The sequence below is a fragment of the Pseudophryne corroboree genome, chromosome 3, assembly GCF_028390025.1.
Source record: "Pseudophryne corroboree isolate aPseCor3 chromosome 3, aPseCor3.hap2, whole genome shotgun sequence".
Classification (NCBI taxonomy): Eukaryota; Metazoa; Chordata; class Amphibia; order Anura; family Myobatrachidae; genus Pseudophryne; species Pseudophryne corroboree.
In genome coordinates this window covers 521,181,860-521,207,163 of record NC_086446.1, presented here as the reverse complement: position 1 = coordinate 521,207,163, position 25,304 = coordinate 521,181,860, and the positions used below count along the sequence as shown (strand labels likewise).

Sequence of the window (25,304 nt, the reverse complement as noted above, 5' to 3'; positions counted from 1 at the left end):
AGGGAGGCAGTGTTGGTGGCTATTCAAAAACTGTATTCACAGAAAGTGATTGTCAAGGTACCCCTCCTTCAGCAAGGAAAGGGTTACTACTCCACAATGTTTGTGGTACCGAAACCGGACGGTTCGGTGAGACCCATCTTATATTTAAAAGCCTTGAACACTTATATCAAAAGGTTCAAGTTCAAGATGGAATCGCTCAGGGCGGTTATTGCGAGCCTGGAGGAGGGGAATTACAGGGTATCCCTGGACATCAAGGATGCGTACCTGCATGTCCCCATTTACCCTCCGCACCAGGAGTACCTCAGATTTGTGGTACAGGACTGTCACTATCAGTTCCAGACGCTGCCGTTTGGGTTATCCACGGCACCGAGGGTCTTTACCAAGGTAATGGCCGAAATGATGATACTCCTTCGCAAGAAGGGAGTTTTAATTATCCCGTACTTGGACGATCTCCTGATAAAGGCGAGGTCCAAAGAACAGTTGATAGTGGGGGTGGCACTTTCTCAGGAAGTGCTACAACAGCATGGCTGGATTCTAAACATTCCAAAGTCACAGCTGGTCCCGACGACACGTCTTCTGTTCCTGGGAATGATTCTGGACACAGACCAGAAAAGAGTGTTTCTTCCACTGGAAAAAGCCGAGGAATTGTCATCTCTGGTCAGAGACATCCTAAAACCAGGAAAAGTGTCGGTACATCAATGCACACGAGTCCTGGGAAAAATGGTAGCTTCGTACGAAGCAATTCCATTCGGAAGGTTCCACGCAAGGACGTTCCAGTGGGATCTGTTGGACAAATGGTCCGGGTCCCATCTCCAGATGCAACAGCGGATAACCCTATCGGCCAGAACCAGGGTGTCGCTGCTGTGGTGGCTGCAAAGGGCTCATCTACTAGAGGGCCGCAGATTCGGAATACAGGACTGGGTCCTGGTGACCACGGATGCCAGCCTTCGGGGCTGGGGGGCAGTCACAAAGGGAAGAAATTTCCAAGGACTGTGGTCAAATCAGGAGATTTCTCTTCACATAAATATCCTGGAGCTAAGGGCCATTTACAATGCCCTAAGCCAGGCAAGACCCCTGCTTCAAAACCAGCCGGTACTGATCCAGTCAGACAACATCACGGCGGTCGCCCATGTAAACAGACAGGGCGGCACGAGAAGCAGGATGGCGATGGCAGAAGCCACAAGGATTCTCAGATGGGCAGAGAATCATGTGTTAGCACTGACGGCAGTGTTCATTCCGGGAGTGGACAACTGGGAAGCAGACTTCCTCAGCAGGCACGACCTCCACCCGGGAGAATGGGGACTTCATCCAGAAGTCTTCCAAATGCTGGTCAACCGGTGGGAAAAACCACAGGTAGACATGATGGCGTCCCGCCTCAACAAGAAGTTGAAAAGATATTGCGCCCGGTCAAGAGACCCTCAGGCGATAGCGGTGGACGCTCTAGTGACACCATGGGTGTACCAGTCGGTTTATGTGTTTCCTCCTCTACCTCTCATACCCAAGGTACTGAGAATAATAAGAAGGCGAGGAGTGAAAACCATACTCGTGGTTCCGGATTGGCCAAGAAGAGCTTGGTACCCGGAACTTCAAGAGATGCTTACAGAGGACCCTTGGCCTCTGCCGCTCAGACAAGACCTGCTGCAGCAGGGACCCTGTCTGTTCCAAGACTTACCGCGGCTGCGTTTGACGGCATGGCGGTTGAACACCGGATCCTGAAGGAAAAGGGTATTCCGGAGGAAGTCCTCCCTACCCTGATCAAAGCCAGGAAGGATGTCACCGCAAGACATTATCACCGCATTTGGCGAAAATATGTTGCTTGGTGTGAGGCCATGAAGGCCCCGACGGAGGAATTTCAACTGGGTCGATTCCTGCACTTCCTGCAAGCAGGGGTGACGTTGGGCCTCAAATTGGGGTCCATAAAGGTCCAGATTTCGGCTCTGTCGATTTTCTTCCAAAAAGAACTGGCTTCACTGCCTGAAGTTCAGACTTTTGTCAAAGGAGTACTGCATATTCAGCCTCCTTTTGTGCCCCCAGTGGCACCTTGGGATCTCAATGTGGTTTTGGCATTCCTAAAATCACATTGGTTCGAACCACTTAAGACTTTGGATTTAAAATATCTCACGTGGAAAGTGGTTATGCTGTTGGCCCTGGCGTTGGCCAGGCGGGTTTCAGAATTGGCGGCTTTGTCTTGTAAAAGCCCTTATCTGATTTTCCATATGGATAGGGCAGAATTGAGGACTCGTCCTCCGTTTCTCCCAAAGGTGGTCTCAGCTTTTCACTTGAACCAACCTATTGTGGTGCCTGCAGCTACTAGGGACTTGGAGGATTCCAAGTTGCTGGACGTAGTCAGGGCCCTAAAAATTTATATTTCCAGGACGGCTGGAGTCAGAAAGACTGACTCGCTGTTTATCCTGTATGCACCCACCAAGCTGGGTGCTCCTGCTTCTAAGCAGTCTATTGCGCGCTGGATTTGTAGCACTATTCAGCTGGCGCATTCTGCGGTAGGCTTACCGCAGCCTAAATCTGTAAAAGCCCATTCCACACGGAAGGTGGGCTCATCTTGGGCGGCTGCCCGAGGGGTCTCGGCTTTACAACTTTTCCCGAGCAGCTACTAGGTCGGGGGCAAACACGTTTGCAAAATTCTACAAATTTGATACCCTGGCTGAGGAGGACCTGGAATTCTCTCATTCGGTGCTGCAGAGTCATCCGCACTCTCCCGCCCGTTTGGGAGCTTTGGTATAATCCCCATGGTCCTTACGGAGTCCCCAGCATCCACTAGGACGTCAGAGAAAATAAGAATTTACTCACCGGTAATTCTATTTCTCGTAGTCCGTAGTGGATGCTGGGCGCCCATCCCAAGTGCGGATTGTCTGCAATACCTGTACATAGTTATTGTTACAAATATCGGGTTTTGTTGTGAGCCATCTCTTCAGAGGCTCCATTTGTTATCATACTGTTAACCGGGGTTCCTATCACGTGTTATATGGTGTGATTGGTGTGGCTGGTATGAGTCTTACCCGGGATTCAAAAATCCTTCCTTATTGTGTCAGCTCTTCCGGGCACAGTTCCTAACTGAGGCTTGGAGGAGGGTCATAGGGGGAGGAGCCAGTGCACACCAGATAGTCCTAAATCTTTCTATAGAGTGCCCAGTCTCCTGCGGAGCCCGTCTATTCCCCATGGTCCTTACGGAGTCCCCAGCATCCACTACGGACTACGAGAAATAGAATTACCGGTGAGTAAATTCTTATTTTTTCTCTCTTATCAATTCTCTGACTGATAGCCACACCGTCGCTGCGAGAATGATCTATGGTTCTAATATATAAAACCCTAGATCACTTGCTATTGTTATTCAGTGCAATTTTTTCTCTGTAACTGCAATTGGCAAGGCTTCCTTGTGAGTCTTATATGCTATTTTATATGTGATCCTTCCAATAAAATGCATTTTAAAAAAAAAATCTGCATCTCTTTCCACTGTCCCTATCTGCCCCTACCACTCCATTTTCTCCCCAGTCCCTATCGGCCCCTACCACTCCATTTTCTCCCCAGTCCCTATCGGCCCCAACCCTCTCATCCTCTCTTTCTCGCCCTGCCCCCTCTCTCCGTATGCAGTGACAGTGTAATTAAAAGACCTAAAGGATTAATAAAAGTGTAAAAGGGAGTGCTAAATAAATATTTAATTACACAGTCTCTAGTATATCACTTTTTGTATATAGATTTTGCTTTCCCTTTAACACATACTAACACTTTACCCTCTCATATGTGTGTTGCCCTGGGGTGGCTGGCCTTTGCCGGTTTGTGGGGTCCTGCGCCCCAGACCCAGATATAGTATTAGGATTAGGACCACCAGCATCAGAGGAGCCTTGTCGAGGCCTGGTGGCTTTGCCATATTTCTGCAGATATATGTAACTAAGATCTCTGGATTTCTATTATATATAGGTTTTGCTGGCGGGCACTGGGGGTTAATCCCCATCCTGTCTCTTGCTTAGAATTACCCCTTCCTTTCAAGCACCTGAAGTATATTGTCAATTGATATGAGCAACTTGCATTCTGTTTTGTTAATATTCGCAGCAGCAGGTTTTCCCTGCAGTATTACCTTCACTTTCACATGTGACAGAATGGCTCCGCACAGGGCTGAGCAGAAGTAGCAGCAGAGGGGAGGCTGTGATCTGTCCCCATCTCTGCCTAGTGACAGTTGCCGGGTGGAGGCGAGCACAGACAGCCACACAGACACCAGCCAGGGGGGTCGCTGCATGTCTGGTTACGGTTTTAGCTCTGTGCCTGTAACTTCTACAAGTTCCCAGTAGCTCTGGTGCAGCCCCTTCCCCACATCCAGTTCTGGCTCACAGCCCAGCCTGCCCAATCTCCCTCCAGTGCCTACTTCAGCATATGATAGGCGGATCTGGCCGGCCACAGGTAATTCAGTGGGTATAGCCCGAGGGGTGAGAGCAGCCACTGACTGGCGGCCTGAGTGGCTCAGTGATGCTGAAAATCTCTGCCTGGGTGTGTCACTGTGAGACTATGACAGAGTGTGTGCACATGTGACAATGAGATACTTGGCCAGAGTGTGTGTGTGTGACACTGGGGATTTGGCCAGTGTGTGAGTGACAGAGACTTTGTGACACTGATTGCAATGTAAAGTAGCATTTATATACAGTTTTCGGGTCTTGTTATAGAGAAATTACTCTAGTATGAGTGAAAGCAGTTTTACATTACATGCCATTTGGCCGGGTTATTTTATAAAGTGCTTTGTATATGTTGTGTAGTCTTCAACATGACGTACTTGCAGCAGACAAAAGAGTCCGTTTTTCTGTTGGGCAGCCTCTAGTGGCTGCTGGCGCACATAAGAGGTGAGGAGTAGTGTTAGCCTTTTATTATATAGGATGGAGAAGTAGAGAAATGTATGGTCCCTAAAGTAAATGTAGCCAGAGCTAGCATGTCTAACAGCCATGTCTAACAGCCCTCTGTTTTCGTGGCATACAGTGCATCCGAAAAGTATTCACAGCGCTTCACTTTTTCCACATTTTGTTGTTACAGCCTTATTCCAAAACGGAATAAATTAATTTTTCCCCTCAAAATTCTACACACAATACACCATAATGACAACGTGGAAAAAAAGTTTTTTTGCGATATTTGCAAATTCATTAAAAAAAAAAAAAATCACATGTACATAAGTATCCACAGCCTGTGCTCAATATTTTGTTGATGCACCTTTTGCAGCAATTACAGACTTATGTCTTTTTGAATATGATGCCACATGTTTGGCACACCTATCTTTGGCCAGTTTCACGCATTCCTCTTTGCAGCATCTCTCAAGGTCCATCAGGTTGGATGGGAAGCGTTGGTGCACAGCCATTTTCAGATCTCTCCAGAGATGTTCAATCAGATTAAAGTCTGGCCTCTGGCTGGGCCACTCAAGGACATTCACAGAGTTGTCCTGAAGTCACTCCTTTGATATCTTGGTTGTGTGCTTAGGGTCGTTGCCCTGCTGAAAGATGAACCGTCACCCCAGTCTGAGGTCAAGAGCGCTCTGGAGCAGCCTTTCATCCAGGATGTCTCTGTACATTGCTGCATTCATATTTCCCTCTATCCTGACTAGTCTCCCAGTTCCACTGAAAAACGTCCCCACAGCATGATGCTGCTGCCTCCAACATGTTTCACTGTAGGGATGGAATTGGCCTGGTGATGAAGCAGTGCCTGGTTTGCTCCAAACATGACGCCTGGCATTTACGCTAAAGAGTGCAATCTTTGTGTCATCAGGCCAGAGAATTTTGTTTCTCGTGGTCTGAGAGTCCTTCAGGTGCATTTTGGCATACTCCAGGCGGGCTGCCATGTGCTTTTTACTAAGGAGTGGCTTCCGTCTGGCCACTGATTGGTGGATTGCTGCAGAGATGGTTATCCTTCTGGAAGGTTCTCCTCTCTCCACAGAGGAATGCTGTAGTTTGGGCCACTGAATCTGTTTAGAAAAAACTCTTATGGAGCAAGAGCTCCTGTTTTGTGCTTCTACTTCCCAGCATAATTTTTCAAACTGGAGGGATGGGGGGCGTGAAGGGGGAGGAGCCAGCTGTGCATAGTGTTGTTGTTGGATTTTATTTTTTATTTTTTTTACATTGTGCTACTTCCCGTCTGCATTCTTTACACCCAGCTGTCTAACTCCAGTGTCCCCTAGTGGATGATAGAGAAATATAGGAATATCCTTCTGCAGTCCATAGTCCCATGGCATGATGCTGGTGGTTCAGGTCCAGTCTAGCTTAAGATCATTGGTATGTGGCCATAAACGCAATCCTTGGCCTGTTTTATTCACACAAATCCTGACAGGGGGGATAGGTGAAAGAGTGGGTGTACAAACATCTGTGTGATGGATTTTTATTTTTTTTTGTCTAAAACTTTCAAGTCTCTGCAGCTTTGAGGGCTGTTTTTTTAAAGGGCTAAAGTAATATACGCAAAATAAGTCTAATTTTGCATGTATTACTATTGCTCTTTTAAATTCAGCCCTTAAAGCCACAGAAAATCAACCAATCTTTATTAAATAATACACCTTGCGATAACACTCCTTGCATACCAATTATTTCAGTATGAGGTGGCACACTGGTGAGTCAGAAGCTGCTGACACTAGAGGTGTCTCTACAATACTGTGCGTGATGCTTCAGCATTGCACCTAAATGTGTGTGTGTATAGAAGTGTTGTAACTAAAGTAAAATGTGTAGGTGGGGTACAATTTTTTTTATGGCCACAGTAGTATGGGTATCCAATTGGGCGCAAGGTTTTGCCCACAGAAAAACCTTGCAGACCTTACGCCCAATATTTGATTACTGAGGGTATATACGTTCCGATACTCGAGGTATCCAATTAAAGAAAATGTACTACAAATTTTCTGCTTAGAAAACCCTGCAGTGCGAGAGAAAATAAGTCTGATACTTACCAGTCCGGTGGTCTCCACGGCTCCCGGTGCTTATCCCTCCCTCATGTTTCCACTGAGGAGGTGGCTGCTGTTAGATATGGTTGCTGGAGATGCCGTTCTCCCTGCTGCTGCTTCCACACACTCACACATGCTTACCACACACACGCTACTGCAAAAGACCGGATCCCAACTGGCTGGAGTAAGAAGACACTGCTTTGGAAAGTGAGTAATTAAGGACTACTTAAGCTAATTGAAAACTTCCAATTGGTTAATTCATCATTAGAGTGGGGGTTCTGCAGGGGTGCCAGAGCAGATCCCCATAATTTTTTTCTAGAAATAACAATTTTAGGAAAAATCATACTTGTTCTGGGGGTTGTGAGAAAAAAGACCAAGTGGCTCTTTTCGCTCTTTCATTTGAATAGTAAAACCCCATGCCACAGTGGGGGGTTTTTAGAAACGTGCGCACAGTTGAATATGTTGTTAGATGTATTGTATTGACAGTGAGACAGATAATGCTCTTCCTCTAAATCTAGTGGATTCTTCAGGAAGCATCTATAACATTAGGATACTGGTATAGGCCCACTATGCATGGTAGAGGACCAGTCTAGGCATTGGGAAAGCACCATTACTTGGTGTGGTATTTTGTGCTACACCCCTCTTACTGGATGGGTGGATTTTCTCCACTGTATAGTTGCCATTGATGTGGACTGGAGGGTAGCAGAGTTCAAAAGTCAATGTCCGTTGCGGCGCCCCCTACTGGTAGCTGGTCTTACCGATAAGACAGATTCCTGGAACAGCTTGTTTGCTGATGTATGTTGTGTGCTCTCCGTCACACCAGGGTTGTCTGCGTGCATTTGTCTCCTGGAGACAATACCAGGGCATTGCGGTGGATCACGGCCACCTCTCCAGCCAAAGTGGAGAGTGGGTTGAGGCTGAGTGAACAGTTGTGTGGTGCAATGAATATCTGAGTTTAGGATATCCAGTGCCATTATCAGTTATTTTAGATAGTAACTATTTTATTTTATTTTTTTATATATATATTTTCGGGAATCATGACTTACTTCTTGCACCAAGTACCTCTTCAGGAATAGATCATAATGTTTAACCATGCTCTTAGGTGATATACCAGCTAGCTATATTATCAGTGATTTGTTAACACAGCTACACTGGAGAGAAATGGCTTGGAGGATGTCATTGTAACGCTGTCACAGCTACGTTCCTATTTGACCCTTTGTAGCAGTGATCACTTGCCCAGGATAGGCAACTAAATGATTCATAGTCACAGCATTGGAAGCTGAGGTTGCCATTTGACCATCTGGTTCCAGATAAAATGGGACCTCCTATTTGGTGCCGTCATTGTGTGCTTTTATTTATAATGGTAGCTTTAGCTTCATTGAAGTCCCAAATATAATTTTTAAAACCTTACATTTTTAATAAAAGAATTAAGGTACAGCAACTCCCAGCATTGTTAGAACTCAATTGTCACTGAAAACATTCTTAAATGCCACTTTGTGACACTAGTGTCAATGGGTTAGGTATGGCATCCTAACAGTGAAAGTTACGCAATTTTTGGTATTCTAAGGCCAACCCTAACCCACATTTGCCACAGCCTAACCCTAACCGTAATGCACCCACACCCTAACCATACAGCTCCTGCAGCCTCGTTGGGATCCCGCCACTATATTGTGATTGTTATACATTCCATGCCAAGAGTTACCTACAGTATCCTTGATTCCTTGCATTCTCATAGCTACTGGTAACAGAGTGGAACTTTAAAATCTTAGTAGAGACACCTTCATCAAAAAGACCAATAACCATTGATCTTAAATTATAGAAATGTGTTTTATTTTTATTTTTTTCTACACTGTAGATTATTTAATTCCTGTACATGGAGATGTTCTAACATTAATTGAGTGCTGTTGTAGAAAGAGCGCTATATAAATAAAAATATTATTAATGTGACACTTGTAGATGTCTTTCCTTATAAACAGATATGGGCTGGCTTGTGGATACCTCTCCCACTGTCAGCCTGCAACACCAGAAGTTCAAGATTATTTATTTCTTAGTACTCGTAGAAAACCTTCAAAACCTAACTGAAATCACGTGTCACTCATGATTTAGCTCAAATAGAGACAAACACAAAAACATAATGAGTTGTAAGGGAACTTATACATTAACAATTTGTAAAGTATTAACTGGTTTTGCCACCCTATATCAAGTAAAGGTGGGGAACCCTTTTGGGAGGGATTACATATTTAATTGTACTGTATATAAACTTTGTGGAGCACACTAAAATATTGTTATTTTACTGGTGCAGGTGACAAGCCAGAAGACCATGTTCAGGACCATTCCAGAAGTAAGGAAGACTTTAAGGGAGGAGTAGCAGAAAAAGAGCTAGGTATTAACCAAGAGCCTGCACAGGCTATGCAGAAGGAACAGCAGAGAAAGGAGGAAGATAGAGAAGTCCTGCCTGTATCTCCAAAAAAGGCAGTACATGTAAATACTGAATTGGAGAAAGACAAAGGTCTGGATGATGGGGCAAAAGTTCAAGTGCCTGAAGTCAAAAAGATTGATGATAATCCTGTAGCGCAGAAAGTTGAGCCACAGCAGAATGTAGCAGCAGTTGTTGTGCAGCAGACAGTTGGCATGAAAAAGCAGCAAATGCAGGAATTCAATGTACAGAAACCGGTGCAGCCAGAGCAGGAAACATTAAAGAAACATGAAAAAGATCTCCTGAAAAATGAAGAGAATGTTAAACAGACAAATGTACATAAAGTAAGGGAAAATGATGTCTTGTCTCTGGAAAAGATTGAACGGATGAAGGAGCACCCAGCTTTACATAAAGCTAATGTGGTAAAGCTGGAAGTAGAAGGCTCAGAACAGAAAGCAGCACCATTTGAGAAGATACAGCTGCAAGAGGAGCAAGGTGTTAAAGAAGTAAAAGTTCAAATGGTGGCTCAAGACCTGCAGGATCAAGGTAAAATCCTCAGCATGCCGAAAGCACAAGCGGATGGAGTGGAAGTGGCGATACCAGTAGAAGCTGCTAAGCCTGCAATGGAGGAAGAAAAAGTGGAAGCAATAGATGGCGCTGTGCCAGGTAATGAGCAAGGCAAACCCAACAAAGACCTGAAGCTGCAAAATGATTTGGATCTGAGAAGAAAGAAAAGAGATCTTGGCAGTGAGGAACACATTCAGGACAATGGAGCTCATATAATTGGCTACAATTATGCCCTCAACCCAAGAGGTAATGACCTCCATACAGCTCTAGAGACACATCGTAAAGTGGTTGCTGAGGCAGGGCTACATGTTTTCAGCCGACAAATCAAGCAGGTATCTGAGGCAAAGAAGAGATGAGGGAATACAATGGCTCTGGAAAGAGGCTGCACATGGTGTCCTCATTGTGCTCGTCTTCCAGCCAGAGAAAGATAGGGAAACTGTTTTAAGACATATGTCGTGGGGCAGCTGTGCTTTTTGCCCACTTGACTGAGCAAATATTTAAGATACTATAAAATTTGACAGTCTTCACTCCTGTGAGGAAAAGGAGCCATTGTGATCTTTATTTAGCCCATGGGACACCTAGTGAAATAAATGGATCTTTGTGATTGCCCTGTACCAAACATTACATACTGTGTATGACCAAATGTCTCTCAGGTACTAATAGCAGTAGCTGTTACTTCACTTATACAAATGTAGGGAAAGGTTCATCAGCCACAATCTGTCATTTCTGTAATGAGCAGACTGTCGCTATGATGGAAGATAACACAAATAAATTCTTCATTCTGTCCATTACAGTGATGTCACTGTCTGTTCTTACACTTAACTCCACTTGACCACACAGTATTGCATGCAGTGCTGTAACTGTTAGGAGTGAACTTGGTCACCTCCTAATACCAAATAACAACTCACATTTTATGAGATGCATTTATTAAAGGTTCAAATGCATTTTTCACTTATGAGGAAGGTAATACTTCCAAACCTTGTGCCTTTTTTCCTAATCTTAATCCTTCTAATATCATACAATACATACAGTATGGCCACCAGACATCTACTGACCCCTAAGAGCGAAGTTGCAATGTGACAAAAAAGGATTGTAATTCTAGTTACAGTAGATTTATAACATATTACAAAGCCCAAATGCTTTACACAAATGTCAAATACAGATTGCTCTATGAGGTGTCCTAAAATTTCTGTCCCTCCAAAATGCTATAGATTTTCACTTATTTGAGGTATTGAATAATGTTTGTGGCAAATATGCAGCTTAAGACAATTTAATAACTGAAGGTTTTTGAGATAAAGAAGTGCTCAGGAGGGGAGATGTTTTCCTGAGCACATTAAATTTTAGCTTCCCCAGTACACAGTAAATGTGAAATCTCAAATATCGTAACATTTAACTGCATACTTGTGAATGTTATTTGTAGCACTTTTATATAAGACATCTTGCATTTTTTGTTGCGTGGTCCTCTAGCCAATCACATTACAGAATAACTCTCAACTGTCCTGATTTGAATACTCTCCTGCCAACCTGCTTGGCCAGGCAGTTGTGGAGGTATTTCCCATTCATGGTTGCTCTGCATAGTGTGGTAGTGAGAATGGAGGGGAGCAGAGGTGAACAAGTTTGGCATCCTTGTGCGTTGCAGTGTTAGGTACGCCACTGTGGGAATGGACACACATCCTGTCCACATCTTCTTACACTGTTGGTCCACGCAAGTTTCCCATTGTTGATATGGATTATGCTGAAAATACGGTCTTACAAATTGCAATACTCCTAGAAGTTTTTACTGCCTGGTCTGCTGTATGCAAGATTCACCAACATAATACAGACTTGTAATACCACAGGAATTCGGTGTGTTTACAAACAAAGTAAGATCCTCCAAATCACATCTCCCACAGTGACCGTTTGTTGAGGATTTTGTAACAGATGTACATGGAACACACTTAAATGGCTTTGATAGATATTCTCAGGGATTTTGGATTTGTGATTCCATCATATTGCACTTCTTATGGAGGATGGAATTTGCTTTTGTGTAAGTAACTGAAATTTTTTTTTTCACTGCCTCAAAAAACAAACAAACCCATTTCCGTTAAGTTTCCTGATTAGCAGAAAATTTCCACTTAAGAGCCCACAAATTAACAGTTTGACATTTATAAACTCCAAAAAGCCCTGCATTTATCTCCCTAGAGTAAGTATTATTGTGCACTACTTAGGTTAATTGCTCAGTTCAACAACCATTTTCAGCTTCATACTTGGCTGTGCTCTTTCCCAAGCTCCCTTGGGTAATTGCAGGAATAGTTTGAGAAAAATACATCATGGCGAGATGCTTCGAAAAGAATGCTGTGGGAGGCAGCGACTGGCCCATCCATGGATGATAACTAAACTTTTAATGCAGCAAAGTGAAAGATATTATCTTTGTCAATCGTTGTTTAAATGCCCTGTGGTGTATTTCTGTATTATCAAAGTATGAGTACTTGCATCCTGAGCTAACAGGTGCCATTCAGTTCTGCTTACACTAGATCTTTCATCAAGCTCTTTCTGAAGAAGAAATCCAACTATTAAGAAGCTAAGTCATTAAGGGATTAGAGCCATGCTGGTCTGCGTGTCTCGAAGGCTCTATGGGTGGGCAAAATCAAACTTAATGACTGCATAGTTCATACAGGAATGATGAGGACTATTAGCACCCCTGTAGTTGTAACTTTGCTACCTTAGTATATAAAATTCCATTGGAATGCTTGCATCATTGGATTCAAAAATCCGAGCCAGTTAATTTTATGTTTTAAATGTATTTATTTTTTAAATCCAAAGGGAACTATGTTTGCTAATGGGAACATATTGGAGAATAAGTCCTAGTGGGCAGAAGTTTTCCTACAGCCTATGCACAGGGGTTCAGTATGGATTACCGGTGGGCGGGATGCTGGCTTTCAAAATCCCGACAGCGGCATCCAGCCCGCCAGAATGTCAGCAGCGGGGGGAGCGATAAGAGTCCCACCGTGGGCTTGCTGTGCTCGCCACAGGATCTATTCCCACTCTATGGACAAACATACCATATGCATCTGGCATCCTGATCCTTTTGGCTATGACATCTTGATATTCGTCCTGAAAATACTGAAAAGGTTAATAAAGAAGGTTTTTACTGGCTCCCCCTCCCCAGACACAGAATATCTTGTAACTAGGTGTCAATTGTGGATGTTCTGGCTTGTTTGACTGCCTTGTCTTTACATAAACAATTTGCAACTGCCAAATGTCTCTAATCTCATTGGTTTTTACTATGTGACAAGAAAAGCATAATTTTCTAATATTTTGTTTAGCTATTTGGTGAATTGTGAGAACATGCTAATCTGACGAATTCACAGTATTATTAAACAGTGCTATTTACGCAAGTGATTATAGCCTCTAATAAAAAATGATGCCTAGTATATCTTACAAAAGTAGAAGACAAAGCCAGTAATTTAACAGAATGTGCCATCAATTTATATTTAATTCAGACAATTGCTTTGTACTACTTTTGTTTATGTTCTAACTTTAAAAAGGTTTGTTTTTTTTCAATTTTCATAGTATGACTTCTGAATGCTACGATAAATGGCCAAAATGTCATGCATAACCCCTTCAGTCGTTTGTATTGCTATTTCATCTATACTTGTTGCTAGCTGGTGCATCAAATAAAGTATACACTCTTGCAATTTGCACAGTCAACCCGTAGCAGTAGACTCGATTTATACCAGAGGTTCCCAAACACGGTCTTCAAGGCACCCCAACAGTCAATGTTTTAAGAATAACCAACTTTGGGCACAGGTGACTTAATTAGTACCTCAATCAAATTGTTTTAACCATATGTGCTCAGCCATTGATCTCCTTAAAACCTGTATTGTTAGGGTGCCTTAAGGACAGTGTTTGGGTACCTCTGGATTATACTGAGACGCTCATTGCAGTGTCATAGAATGCTACAGTACCTGTCCGATACATTTGATCGTTAAATTGCTTCCCTGGCCAATTGTAAGTGCTGTTATTGTGACGTGGAAATGTCATGTAGCAACTACAGCTCAGCTGTGAAGTGGTAGGCCATACAAGCTAACAGGACAGGACCACAGTGTGCTGGTAGTGCATAACAAGCGCCTGTTCTCACTCATAACACTATGGAAACTGCCACTGGAAACAATGCCAGCATAAGAACTGCTGGTCAGAGCTTCATGGATTGGGATTCAAAATAAGCCTTAGATCATAGATTCTCAAACGCAGTCCTCAAGCCACCCCAACGGTCCAAGTTGTAGGTATATCCATGGCCCATCACAGATAATTAGCACTTCAAGTAAATTTGATTTAACTAAGTCTCCTGTGGCCAACCATGGATAAACTAAATACCTGGAACATTGGGGTGCCTTGAAGACTGTTTGAGAACCTGCCTTAGATCATCCTGTACAATGCCAAATGCCATTGAACTCTAACAGCAGAAATGCATTCCCTGGAGTGATAAATACCGCGTCACCATCAGTTAGTCTGATGGACAGCTCTTGGTTAGTGAATGACAACACTTTCTACAGAAATGTGTACTGCCAACTACATTTGGTGGAGGAGAGATCATTATGACCAAGACTGTTTTTCATGTTTTGGCCTGAGAGTCCTTTAGTTCAATTGAAAGGAAATCTTAATGCAACTTGAAAATAATGCTTGTGGTTTTGGAATAAGATGTTCAATAAGCACATATAGGTGTGATGTGCAGGTCTTAATCTACTTTCACGTATATTTTGTGTTTTGTTATTCATAAATTGGTACAGTGGTAGAAGAAAATCAAAACAACAAAAACTTCACTCCTGCACTAATGACGGATGCAATCAATGTAGGCAATATGCAATACAGCTCACTGAGCAGGTGATAAAGGCAATGCAGTTAGGTACCTTACAAACTACAGATACTGGCAAAGGTAAAACAGGGATGCTTAGGGATTACTTTTTATGGTAAGGGAAGAAAGAGCATTTGTTCTCAAACTCTATCCAAAACAGTTCTCGTTCATGGTTTTCAGGCCACCTAGCAGGTGTACAGGTGTTTTCATTACTCATTGATACATTTAAAAAGATCTACAGGTGGAGCTAATTATTTATCTTGTAATTCTGTTTGGAGACCTGGAACACATGAACTCTTTGGGGGTCTTGAGGACTGAATTGTAGTACCTATGGAATAGAGGAAGAGAAGGGAGGAGGTGTCCTCAAGCATTAAACAAGAATTGCTGAATGGAAAATTTGAATGGGCCTGAACATGGAGGGAATTCTTAATTAGTGTAGGGTAGAAACATTTAGCGTATTTCTCCATTATGTCATACCACCCATCGAAAGGGAAGACAATAACAAGCAATAAGGTTAAATTCAATTTAAAAAAGAAACACAAAATTAATTATTAGACTAAGTAGTACAGTGTAAACCCATTCTAAAACAAATGTATAATTGTAGGAATATGAAACTTACCCATTGACTGCTGATATTATGAATACAAGATTCTCCATTACTACTTTCCCCAGGGCAGAGGCTCATTAGAGTCTACAGCGGGATCCAGATGAGACAGAAAACTGTTGTAGCGATCATCCGCATGGGACAATAAAATATAACCTTACTACTTGGCAAGGCAGGTAACAAACTTGGCATCTACACAAATCAGGGCTGAGACTCAGACAGAAGAGAGTGGCAGAGTAAATAGGGTAATGTCACTAGTTAGAGGGGATGAGCATCTTCTATGCTGCAGATCTTTAATCACCGTTACCAGTCTCACCGAAAGCTGAATCAGCGCAAGCCTAGTCCATGCTGGTTTAGTGTAGTACAGGCCCTGTCCAAAACAGCGGAGGAGGCAGAATCCACAGCAATAAACAGCTGACCCATTGAAGGCTCCTACTGTGAACATGGATCCCAGCAGCTTCAGGGCAACAGCAGCACTTCCAGCCAGAGGCACAGTGCAGACTGGACAGGAGGGCATCAGCTCACCAGCCAGTTCGGTGTCACAATGAAGCCCCAGAATAAAGAGTACAGGCTCTCCAATCGGCAGCAGTGCAGTTGCGCAGGTAAAGAGGAGAGCCGCACGTCACCTGACTGCCCGGCGCTCGCATGATTCAGGGTACAAGCAGCAAAGCAGGGGCATGCAAAGTAGTAGGCAGACTGCATGGGAAACACTGCAGGCTATTGATCCAGGGAGGGTACTGGACCTCAGATATTCCAGCCGGCGCAGTAATCCACAGGCAGTCTGGTGAGTGAAACCTTGAACTGGGAAGTATAGAAAAGGTACCGTCTGCGGCCATCGAGCGCACCTGCCCACAATAATACAGCAAGTCAGACAGGGACTAATAGGAAAAAAAAAAAACTGGTTTTGACGCAATTTAAAATACTTTTAAAGGTATGATCAGGGTTGGGCTATATATTGGTATCATGTCATTGGTGAGCTTTTACCTGCACATTATTTTTAACCATGCCGCTCTCTCAATAAGTAGTCAGGTAGTCGGTGTCCTAAAAAAGAGATTTATGGTAAGAACTTACCTTTGTTAAATCTCTGCGAGGCACACTGGGTTCCACAGGGATAACATCAGCGTGTAGAGTAGGATCTTGATCCAAGGCACCAACAGGCTAAAAGCTTTGACTGTTCCCAAGATACTCAGCGCCGCCTCCTCTATAACCCCGCCTCCATGCACAGGAGCTCAGTTTTGATAACCAGTCCAATGCAGTAGCAGGTAAAAAAGACGACAACCGTTAGTAGCCACATACACCACATTCTCACAACAGGAGAAGATAGCAGCTAATGCCATACAAACCCAAAGAAGCTAAGTGCGTCAGGGTGGGCACCCTGTGGAACCCAGTGTACCTCGCAGAGATTTAACAAAGGTAAGTTCTTACCATAAATCTCCTTTTCTGCAGCGGGGTACACTGGGTTCCACAGGGATAACATCAGGGATGTCCTAAAACAGTTCCTCATGGGAGGGGACGCACTGTAGCGGGCACAAGAACCCAGCGTCCAAAGGAGGCATCCTGGGAGGTGGAAGTATCGAAGGCATAGAACCTTATGAACGTGTTCACTGAGGACCACATGGCCGCCTTGCACAATTGTTCATGGGTCGCACCACGGTGGTCCGCCCAAGAAGGCCCAACCGACCGAGTAGAATGGGCTTCAATGGTAGCAGGAGCTGGAAGACCAGCCTGTACGTAAGCTTGTGCAATCACCATTCTAATCCATCTGGCCAAGGTCTGCTTATTCGCAGGCCAGCCACGTTTGTGAAAACCAAAAAGTACGAAAAGAGAATCAGACTACCTAACGGAGGCTGTCCTCTTCACATAGATACGGAGAGCCCATACTACATCCAAAGACCGTTCTTTGGAGGACAATTCAGGAGAGATAGAGGCTGGAACCACAATCTCTTGGTTAAGGTGGAAAGAAGACACCACCTTAGGTAGATAACCAAGGCGCATCCGAAGAACCGCCCGGTCACGGTGAAAAGTCAGAAAAGGTGACCAACAGGTTAAGGCACCAAAGTCTGAAACCCATCTAGCAGAGGCAATAGCCAGCAGAAACAAGACCTTAAGAGTAAGCCATTTAAGGTCTACAGATTCAAGAGGTTCAAACGGAGACTCTTGCAAGGCCTCCAGAACCACCGACAAATCCCAAGGAGCCACGGGCGGGACATAGGGAGGTTGAATCTGTAAAACACCCTGAGTGAACGTATGAACATCAGACAGTCTCGCAATTTTTCTCTGAAAACATACCGACAAGGCAGAAATATGAACCTTAAGGGAGGCCAGACGAAGGCTTAAGTCCAGGCCCTGTTGCAGGAAAGCCAAAAGTTTGGCTGTACTAAACTTGTAAGCGTCATGATTGTTAGATGCGCACCAAGCAAAATAAGAATTCCAGGACTTCCGGTGGGCAGGGCATCCAGCATGGCCGCTTTTTACTCTATGCCTGCACAGGGGCTTGAGTAATCCTCATCAATCCTCCTTTCCCTAATTTCATGGGACTATAAGCTTTATGGGAGTGTGTTCCCCAAGTGCTGAGGAGCAGTTTGCTACCCTGCTCGCCCCTGTGGACCTATTTTTCACCGGAGTCAGGCCGTTTTATGTGAACGGTGTGGATGGCTGCTTGCTCTTGGTGCAAACCCTGGAAGGACCGCGCCTAGAGTACTGAAGCGCCGATTACCCTGCCCCCTCCTTCCCTTCTATACCCTCGTTCTGCAGACCCCCTCCGTGTGAGGGGTTCAATTACGGAGCGCCCCTCAGTCTACCTTGGGAGGTGATGTCTCTGCTGTGACCACCCGACTTGTAACCTGTGGACTCCCGGGGCTGATCTCTGGTGACTCGGACGGCCGGGCGGGAGGCATTGCCGCGGGAGCATCGCTGCGAGGTGAAAGACCCTTACGGAGCTGTTTTCAACCGAGCGGGAGAGTCCTCCCTCACCCTGCCGCCCCCCTCCATTAAGACTGTTACGAAGTGTCTGCTCTCCCCCTGCCGCACATCGGTTCAGCCACGCGACGCTGACCCGGCCGAATCAACCGAGAATCTGCTTTTGTGCCGCCGTTGGCGCCCCCGGGGACCGCAGCGACTGTGTGCCTAGATCCGCTGTTATTACTCTCCACACAGTTTGCTTACCACCCTCCGCAGCTGCGGCTCTGTGTCGATGTCCGCACCTTTGAAAGTGGACGCCGGAGCCGACAGGTTTGTGGTGGAGCAGTGCGGCCACGACACCATCCCTATTTAGACGGAAGAGGATCGTGCTGTCCCCCCTCCTTTGTCCATGTTGCTGTGGTTTGCTGCCATTTCTTCCTGCTGCCAACGTCTGAGGGAACCTGTGGCTGTGTTGTTTGGATCCACTCGCTAGCCGGTGTTCCTGGGCATATTCATAACCTATGTCCACGTGCAAGGCCCTGCGGGCACATCAGGTACTAACACTGGGGGTCCGAGTTATTCGCTCGTTATTTTTTTGTCGCAACGGAGCGAATAGTCGCTAATGCGCATGCGCAATGTCCGCAGTGCGACTGCGCCAAGTAAATTTGCTATGCAGTTAGGTATTTTACTCACGGCATTACGAGGTTTTTTCTTCGTTCTGGTGATCGTAATGTGATTGACAGGAAGTGGGTGTTTCTGGGCGGAAACAGGCCGTTTTATGGGTGTGTGCGAAAAAACGCTACCGTTTCTGGGAAAAACGCGGGAGTGGCTGGAGAAATGGAGGAGTGTCTGGGCGAACGCTGGGTGTGTTTGTGACGTCAAACCAGGAACGAAACTGACTGAACTGATCGCAGATGCCGAGTAAGTGTGGAGCTACTCAGAAACTGCTAAGAAGTGTCTATTCGCAATTTTGCTAATCTTTCGTTCGCAATTTTGATAAGCTAAGATTCACTCCCAGTAGGCGGCGGCTTAGCGTGTGCAAAGCTGCTAAAAGCAGCTTGCGAGCGAACAACTCGGAATGAGGGCCACTGTTTGTACTCCCCCTCACTTTTTACTAATAAATACCCCTTTCTTCTTTTCTTTTACCCTATACTTGAATCCTTCCCTCCTCCTGTGTGGACCTTCCCCCCCCCCCCCCCCCTTGTTGCTTATTTTTCCTTCCCCAGTCGAACCTACCCTCTTACTCCTTTACTTTTCTCTCCCTTCCCTGCGCTTCACTTATGCACCGATAGTGTGTACGGGAGTCTCCCGTGCACTCACGGGAGGTTCATTGGACCTTACTCCTTTGTTAAATTATATTGGGGAAGGAACAGTATTCTCCACTGACTGTGTCACAGCCTACACCTGCTGCTTCCTATTTACTCCTGCTGAGAGGCCTCCCACATTAACGGATATTACGTGGCTCCGGCTGGTGCTGCTCCGGCAATTCCTACTCTCAGAAGAGGACTTTCCATTTTGTCTATTTGACTGCCGACCACAACCCTTATCTGCTGTCTCTGATTAATTATCACGTATCCTGATACTATCCCACTATCTGCTGTTCCCTTTGGAACTTTCTTATACTGTTTGTTATTTTTCATATTTTATCGAATGTCATATTTTCTTCCTTTCTTCTTGAGTAGACTTTTATGTGACGTTTGTTATTTTGTATACACCAAGGTTTTTATGTGATATACCTTTGTTCTTCTCATATGGGATCCTAATTGTGACGTTTGTTATTTTCCTTCTTCCATTCGCTGAGGCCTGTGTGTGACGTTTGTTATTTTCATTCGATAATTCTATTCTGTATTGCTTGACACCTTAAATTATATTCAGATATATGTTTACGTCTCAGTTAGGGACTGCTGTGGCTTGTTGCCGGGGCCATCCTGTGGGCTTTTCCGCAGGTTGCAGTATGTTTTAAATAATTTGATCTGGTTTCACACTTCCGCCTGAGCTTCATATGTATTTACCTCTGTTTTACTATTATTGCCTATAACTGTAGGATTAGTACCTAAAAGTGATACTTAACCGTTCCACGTCTCATTCCCTGGGGTATGGACAAATCCCTCGACAAGGCCATGCCTCCGAAACAATCCAGGTCTACAAAGCAGGGAAGGGGAAAGATGTTCCCCCTAAATCAGGTCCACCCTCCCCAGTTGGGCATGGGTCGGAATCACCTAGTTTACCTAGTGATAAAACTCCCGAACCCCATACCCCCCCCCCCCCCTCGCATAGACTCTCACGCGACGCGTATTTCCGCGTTGAAAACGAGACTGGGTGACACTGAGGACTTGGTCCAAACTGTCAAGAGGAGGTATCATCCCAATATAAATATATACAACTGCAGGATAAAGTTGTGGACCTGGAAAATAGATCTCGTAGGAATAACCTTAGATTTATAGGTATTCCAGAGTCCTTGATGGGCCCAGCCTTCTCCTCCTATCTTTCTGTAGACCTCCCAGCCTCGTTGGGAATCATAGATGATATAGAACTCCCACATATCGAATGAGCTCATAGGCTGGGAGCGATGCAAGACGGGACACAGAAGCTTTCCCGGCCAGTCATCGCCCGCTACTTAGACTACAGGGCCAAGGAGCAAATTCTCACAGGAATTTTCTGACGTTTGTTCCTATTTACATAGTAAAAATATCCGTTTCGCCTTGCTGTATCCAGCCAAACTGCGGGTTTCGGAGAATGGAGGTCAAATGTTTTACACAGACCCGGAGGTGGCGAGATCTCACTTTCTGACTCATAGATCCCCATCCAGTTCGCCTATTAATTAGGATATCAGGTGGTGGGGTACAATGGGTTGAATGGTTCAGGTACCCCCGCCTCAGGCGGATGTGTGTTAACCTACCTTATATTTCTTTTTTCTTTTTATTCTAGTTGAAACTAATTTACTATAAATATCCATTTTTACTAATTTTGTAACTATTTTATTAGTGTTCAGTGTGCACACCACTAGGCCTAGTTGGTGCCCACCGTAGTTTTGGTTGTTAGGAAAATGTTAGAAAATAGAGTTATGAGTCATTATGGTTCATTATTGATATCTCAATTACTTAGACTGTGCTATGCATTTTATGTTATACTGGTGTTTATGCTGTTGAAATCGATGCTATCCTGGGGACCTTGGGTTAGGAAGGGAGCCGCCACTGTCCACTTGTATTTATTGCTTACCTGTCAAATATCTCACTGCCCTGTGGGGCTTGGGTAGCTATGCCGTCAGCAATTTCTCCCTCATCTGAGGCAATACCCCCGAAACCAATACAATTCATTTCTTGGAATGTCGGAGGGCTTTATTCCCCAGTCAAGCGACGGTGTGTGGTTACGCATCTTAAGCGCTTTCACCCAGATGTGATTTTCCTACAGGAAACACACTGGCTGTCGGGTGAGGAAAATGTTTTGAAGGCTCCATGGCTTGGTTCTTGTGTCGCTGCCCCTTTTCGCACGAAAACCAGAGGGGTAGCCATACTTTTCCAAAAAAATCTCCCTGTTACTGTTTTGACGGAAATTATTGATCCCGAAGGCAGATACATCCTAATGGACATAGAGCTTTTCCATTCTAAATTCACCCTTGTCAACTTATACGCCCCGAATGTTAACACACACACACATTTATTCAGGACTTCACCCACATTCTTCTAGGCAGAACTAACTATTCCCTGATAGTAGGTGGAGACTATAACATGGTGGACGATCCTACAGTTGACAGATCACCGACTATTTCGAGAACCACTGACTCCCAGAGCAGACACTTGTTGGCATTTCGAGACTCCTTAGACCTCTCTGACCCATGGAGATTGCTACACCCAACCGACAAGACGCACACCCATTTGTCACTAGCACATGGAACGTTGTCTCGTATTGACAAGTTCTTAATCGCCGATGACTTGATGTCCCAAACTGCTGGGGTAGATATACTTGACATACTGATCTCTGATCATGCCCCTGTCACTCTGGCACTAACCCATCCCCATATGCATTCGACAGATCGTATTTGGCGATTCCCACAATATCTGGCAGAGTCAGAGGACTTTAAACTATATCTCACATACCATTGGACCAATTACGTTGATGAAAATATAGATTACTGGGATAGACCCGACATTTTTTGGAATGCCTCTAAGGCAGTAATGAGGGGTCATATTATTAGTTACTTCACCCGGGAAAAAAGGGATTCTAAAATGGAATACACTGAGTTAAAAGCAGCCATGTCCATGGCCTTTCGAACATATACTTCTAATCCAACGGAGACTACCCTCACTGAATACAAATAGACTAGGCGTCTGCTTGAAACTTATTTGGCTACCCAGGCGAAACACTCCTTAGACTTTACCAAGAATAAATTCTATAGATGGGGCAATAAGGCTGGCAGATTACTGGCGGTCATTTCCCGACCTCCCAAAAAACGGCACGTTATAACTGCTATACACCACCCCAGGTCCGGTCATGTTATCACTAAATCTCAAGAAATAGTGGAACAATTTCAATCCTATTTTCAGTCCCTGTTTAAATCGACACAAATAGATACTGATATACAAACACAGTTGCTTACTGATGAGGTACTGCCCCCCCCCCCCCCCCGTCCCCCTGACTAGGGACCAGAGAGAAGCCCTTGTGGGACACATAACGACGGAGGAAATTAACACTGCTATCTCCAACTTACCTCATGGTAAGTCTCCAGGCCCAGATGGCCTGTCGGGAGATTACTACCGCATGCTACAGACCCATATTGTCCCCGCCTTATTGGAATTGTTTCATGCTATACATGACAGGAGTTCTCCATCTCCTCTCTTTAATGAAACGTTTATTAGACTAATTCCTAAACCTGGTAGGGACACCAATTTTCTTTCCTCATACAGGCCAATTAGTCTCTTGAATGTTGATTATAAACTATTGCCCAAGATAATGGCGACACGGCTTCAATCCATTCTCAACGATATCCTCACTACGACACAAATGGGTTTTGTGACTGGCAGACATGCGGTTAAAGCAATTCGCATGGCACTAGCGGCGGTGGCAGCGTCCCAGTCTCCATGTACAGACTCAAATATGCTTCTTAGTCTCGATGCCAATAAGGCCTTTGATATGGTCTTGTGGCCACATCTGTTTACTGTGTTGGAGAGAAGGGGTTTTGACACGAGCTTTATTGACTATATACGATATATCTACAACAATCCATCTGCCTCTCTGTTAATTAATGGGATCAGGGGCCAACGGTTCTTTTTAGAAAGGGGTACCCGTCAATGCTACCCTCTATCGCCGTTGGCTATTTAATTTGGCCCTCGACCCGTTGCTTAGGACACTACAGGATTGGTCTGTTTTTAGGGGTATAAAAGTGGGTGGTCAGGAAATCAAACTATCCGCTTTCGCTGACGATATCCTCCTTTATATATCTGACCCTGAACATTCCCTTACCTTGATCCTAGACAAGATTCAATTATTTGGCCACATCTCGGGTTTTAGTATTACAGGTTGAGTCTCCCTTATCCAAAATGCTTGGGACCAGAGGTATTTTGGATATCGGATTTTTCCGTATTTTGGAATAATTGCATACCATAATGAGATATCATGGTGATGGGACCTAAATCTAAGCACAGAATGCATTTATGTTTCATATACACCTTATACACACAGCCTGAAGGTCATTTTAGCCAATATTTTTTATAACTTTGTGCATTAAACAAACTGCGTGTGCATTCACACAATTCATTTATGTTTCATATACACCTTATACACACAGCCTGAAGGTCATTTAATACAATATTTTTAATAACTTTGTGTATTAAACAAAGTTTGTGTACATTGAGCCATCAGAAAACAAAGGTTTCACTATCTCACTCTCACTCAAAAAAGTCCGTATTTCGGAATATTCCGTATTTCGGAATATTTGGATATGGGATACTCAACCTGTAATATGGACAAATCTAAAGCTTTACTGCTATATAGCAACGTGACGTGCCCGAGCTGGACCTCACCCTTTCCCCTACACTGGGTGTCCACATATATTATATATTTGGGTATTATGGTGCCACGATATATTTCTGAATTATACAAACTCAACGTAAATAAGGCCATACACACTGTAATTGATGATATTAAGAGATGGGAACGTCTTCCACTGTCATATCTAGGCAGGGATAACCTGCTAAAAATGGTGGCTATACCACGCATACTGTACCCATTGCAAACGCTCCCCATACTGCTGACCAAGCAAGACACACAACAGATTAACAAACTTCTTAAAACCTTTATATGGAAGGGGGGCCGAGCACGTATTGCTTTGCGTAAACTTGCTCAACCCAAATCTAATGGAGGTATCAACTTTCCAGATATAGTAGTTTATAATCATGCTGCACTTCTGAGACATTTAAGGGATTAGTTGCAAAACAGTTCAATCTATACGAATACATCCCTCGAACAGGGATTCCTATCGACTCTAGCTTTGACGTGTTTTCTTCACCAACTTGACTGGGAAATACCTGACCATGTTAGGTCTAACCCTATCCTGTGGTCTACTAGGAAAATGTGGCACATACTGCGTCATGGTGCGAAACTGAATCCATACCATTCCTTACACCTACCTCTAATTAAAAACCCAGAATTTTTAGACGGCATGGCTGTCCACCCCTTCAAAATGTGGAGGGAGGATGGTATAACATCGATTCGTTTACTGGTATCTGTGGAATACCACCGTCTGCTCACCCTTTCAGAAGTTTCATCGAGACATGCAGTGGTCGCTTCATCTCCCCTTCCATTTCTGCAAACACAATTCTACGTCAGGCATGTTCTTACACATTTTGCGGAAGGGGACTGGACCAACCCTCTAGATAACCTCTTAACACACCCTGTACCGAGCCACAAGGCCATTTCCATACATTATACTTTCTTGAGAAAAATATTAGATCACGCTACTGTGGTAGGTGGCATGTCCACATGGTTAGCTCATTTTCCTGCATTGACAATACCAACTATGGAAAAAGCATTACTTTACTCCTGAAAGGTCCTCCCAGCAAGCATGTATACT

At 44.4% G+C, this 25,304-nt stretch overlaps 1 protein-coding gene across 3 annotated transcripts in view; it reads left to right on the top strand.

Moving 5' to 3' along the window:
* Positions 1 to 25,304, top strand: part of SLC38A10 (solute carrier family 38 member 10) — a 298,179-nt gene that overhangs the window by 248,934 nt on the left and 23,941 nt on the right. For 2 of the 3 annotated variants that reach the window (XM_063961106.1, XM_063961105.1), the window contains one exon: positions 9,216 to 13,135. The exons of the other annotated variant lie outside the window; for it this stretch is intronic. In XM_063961106.1, the coding sequence (XP_063817176.1) occupies positions 9,216 to 10,252 (1,037 nt within the window). In that variant the 3' untranslated portion in view covers positions 10,253 to 13,135. Of the gene's footprint in view, positions 1 to 9,215; positions 13,136 to 25,304 lie in introns of those variants that run through there. 3 annotated transcript variants of the gene reach the window in all.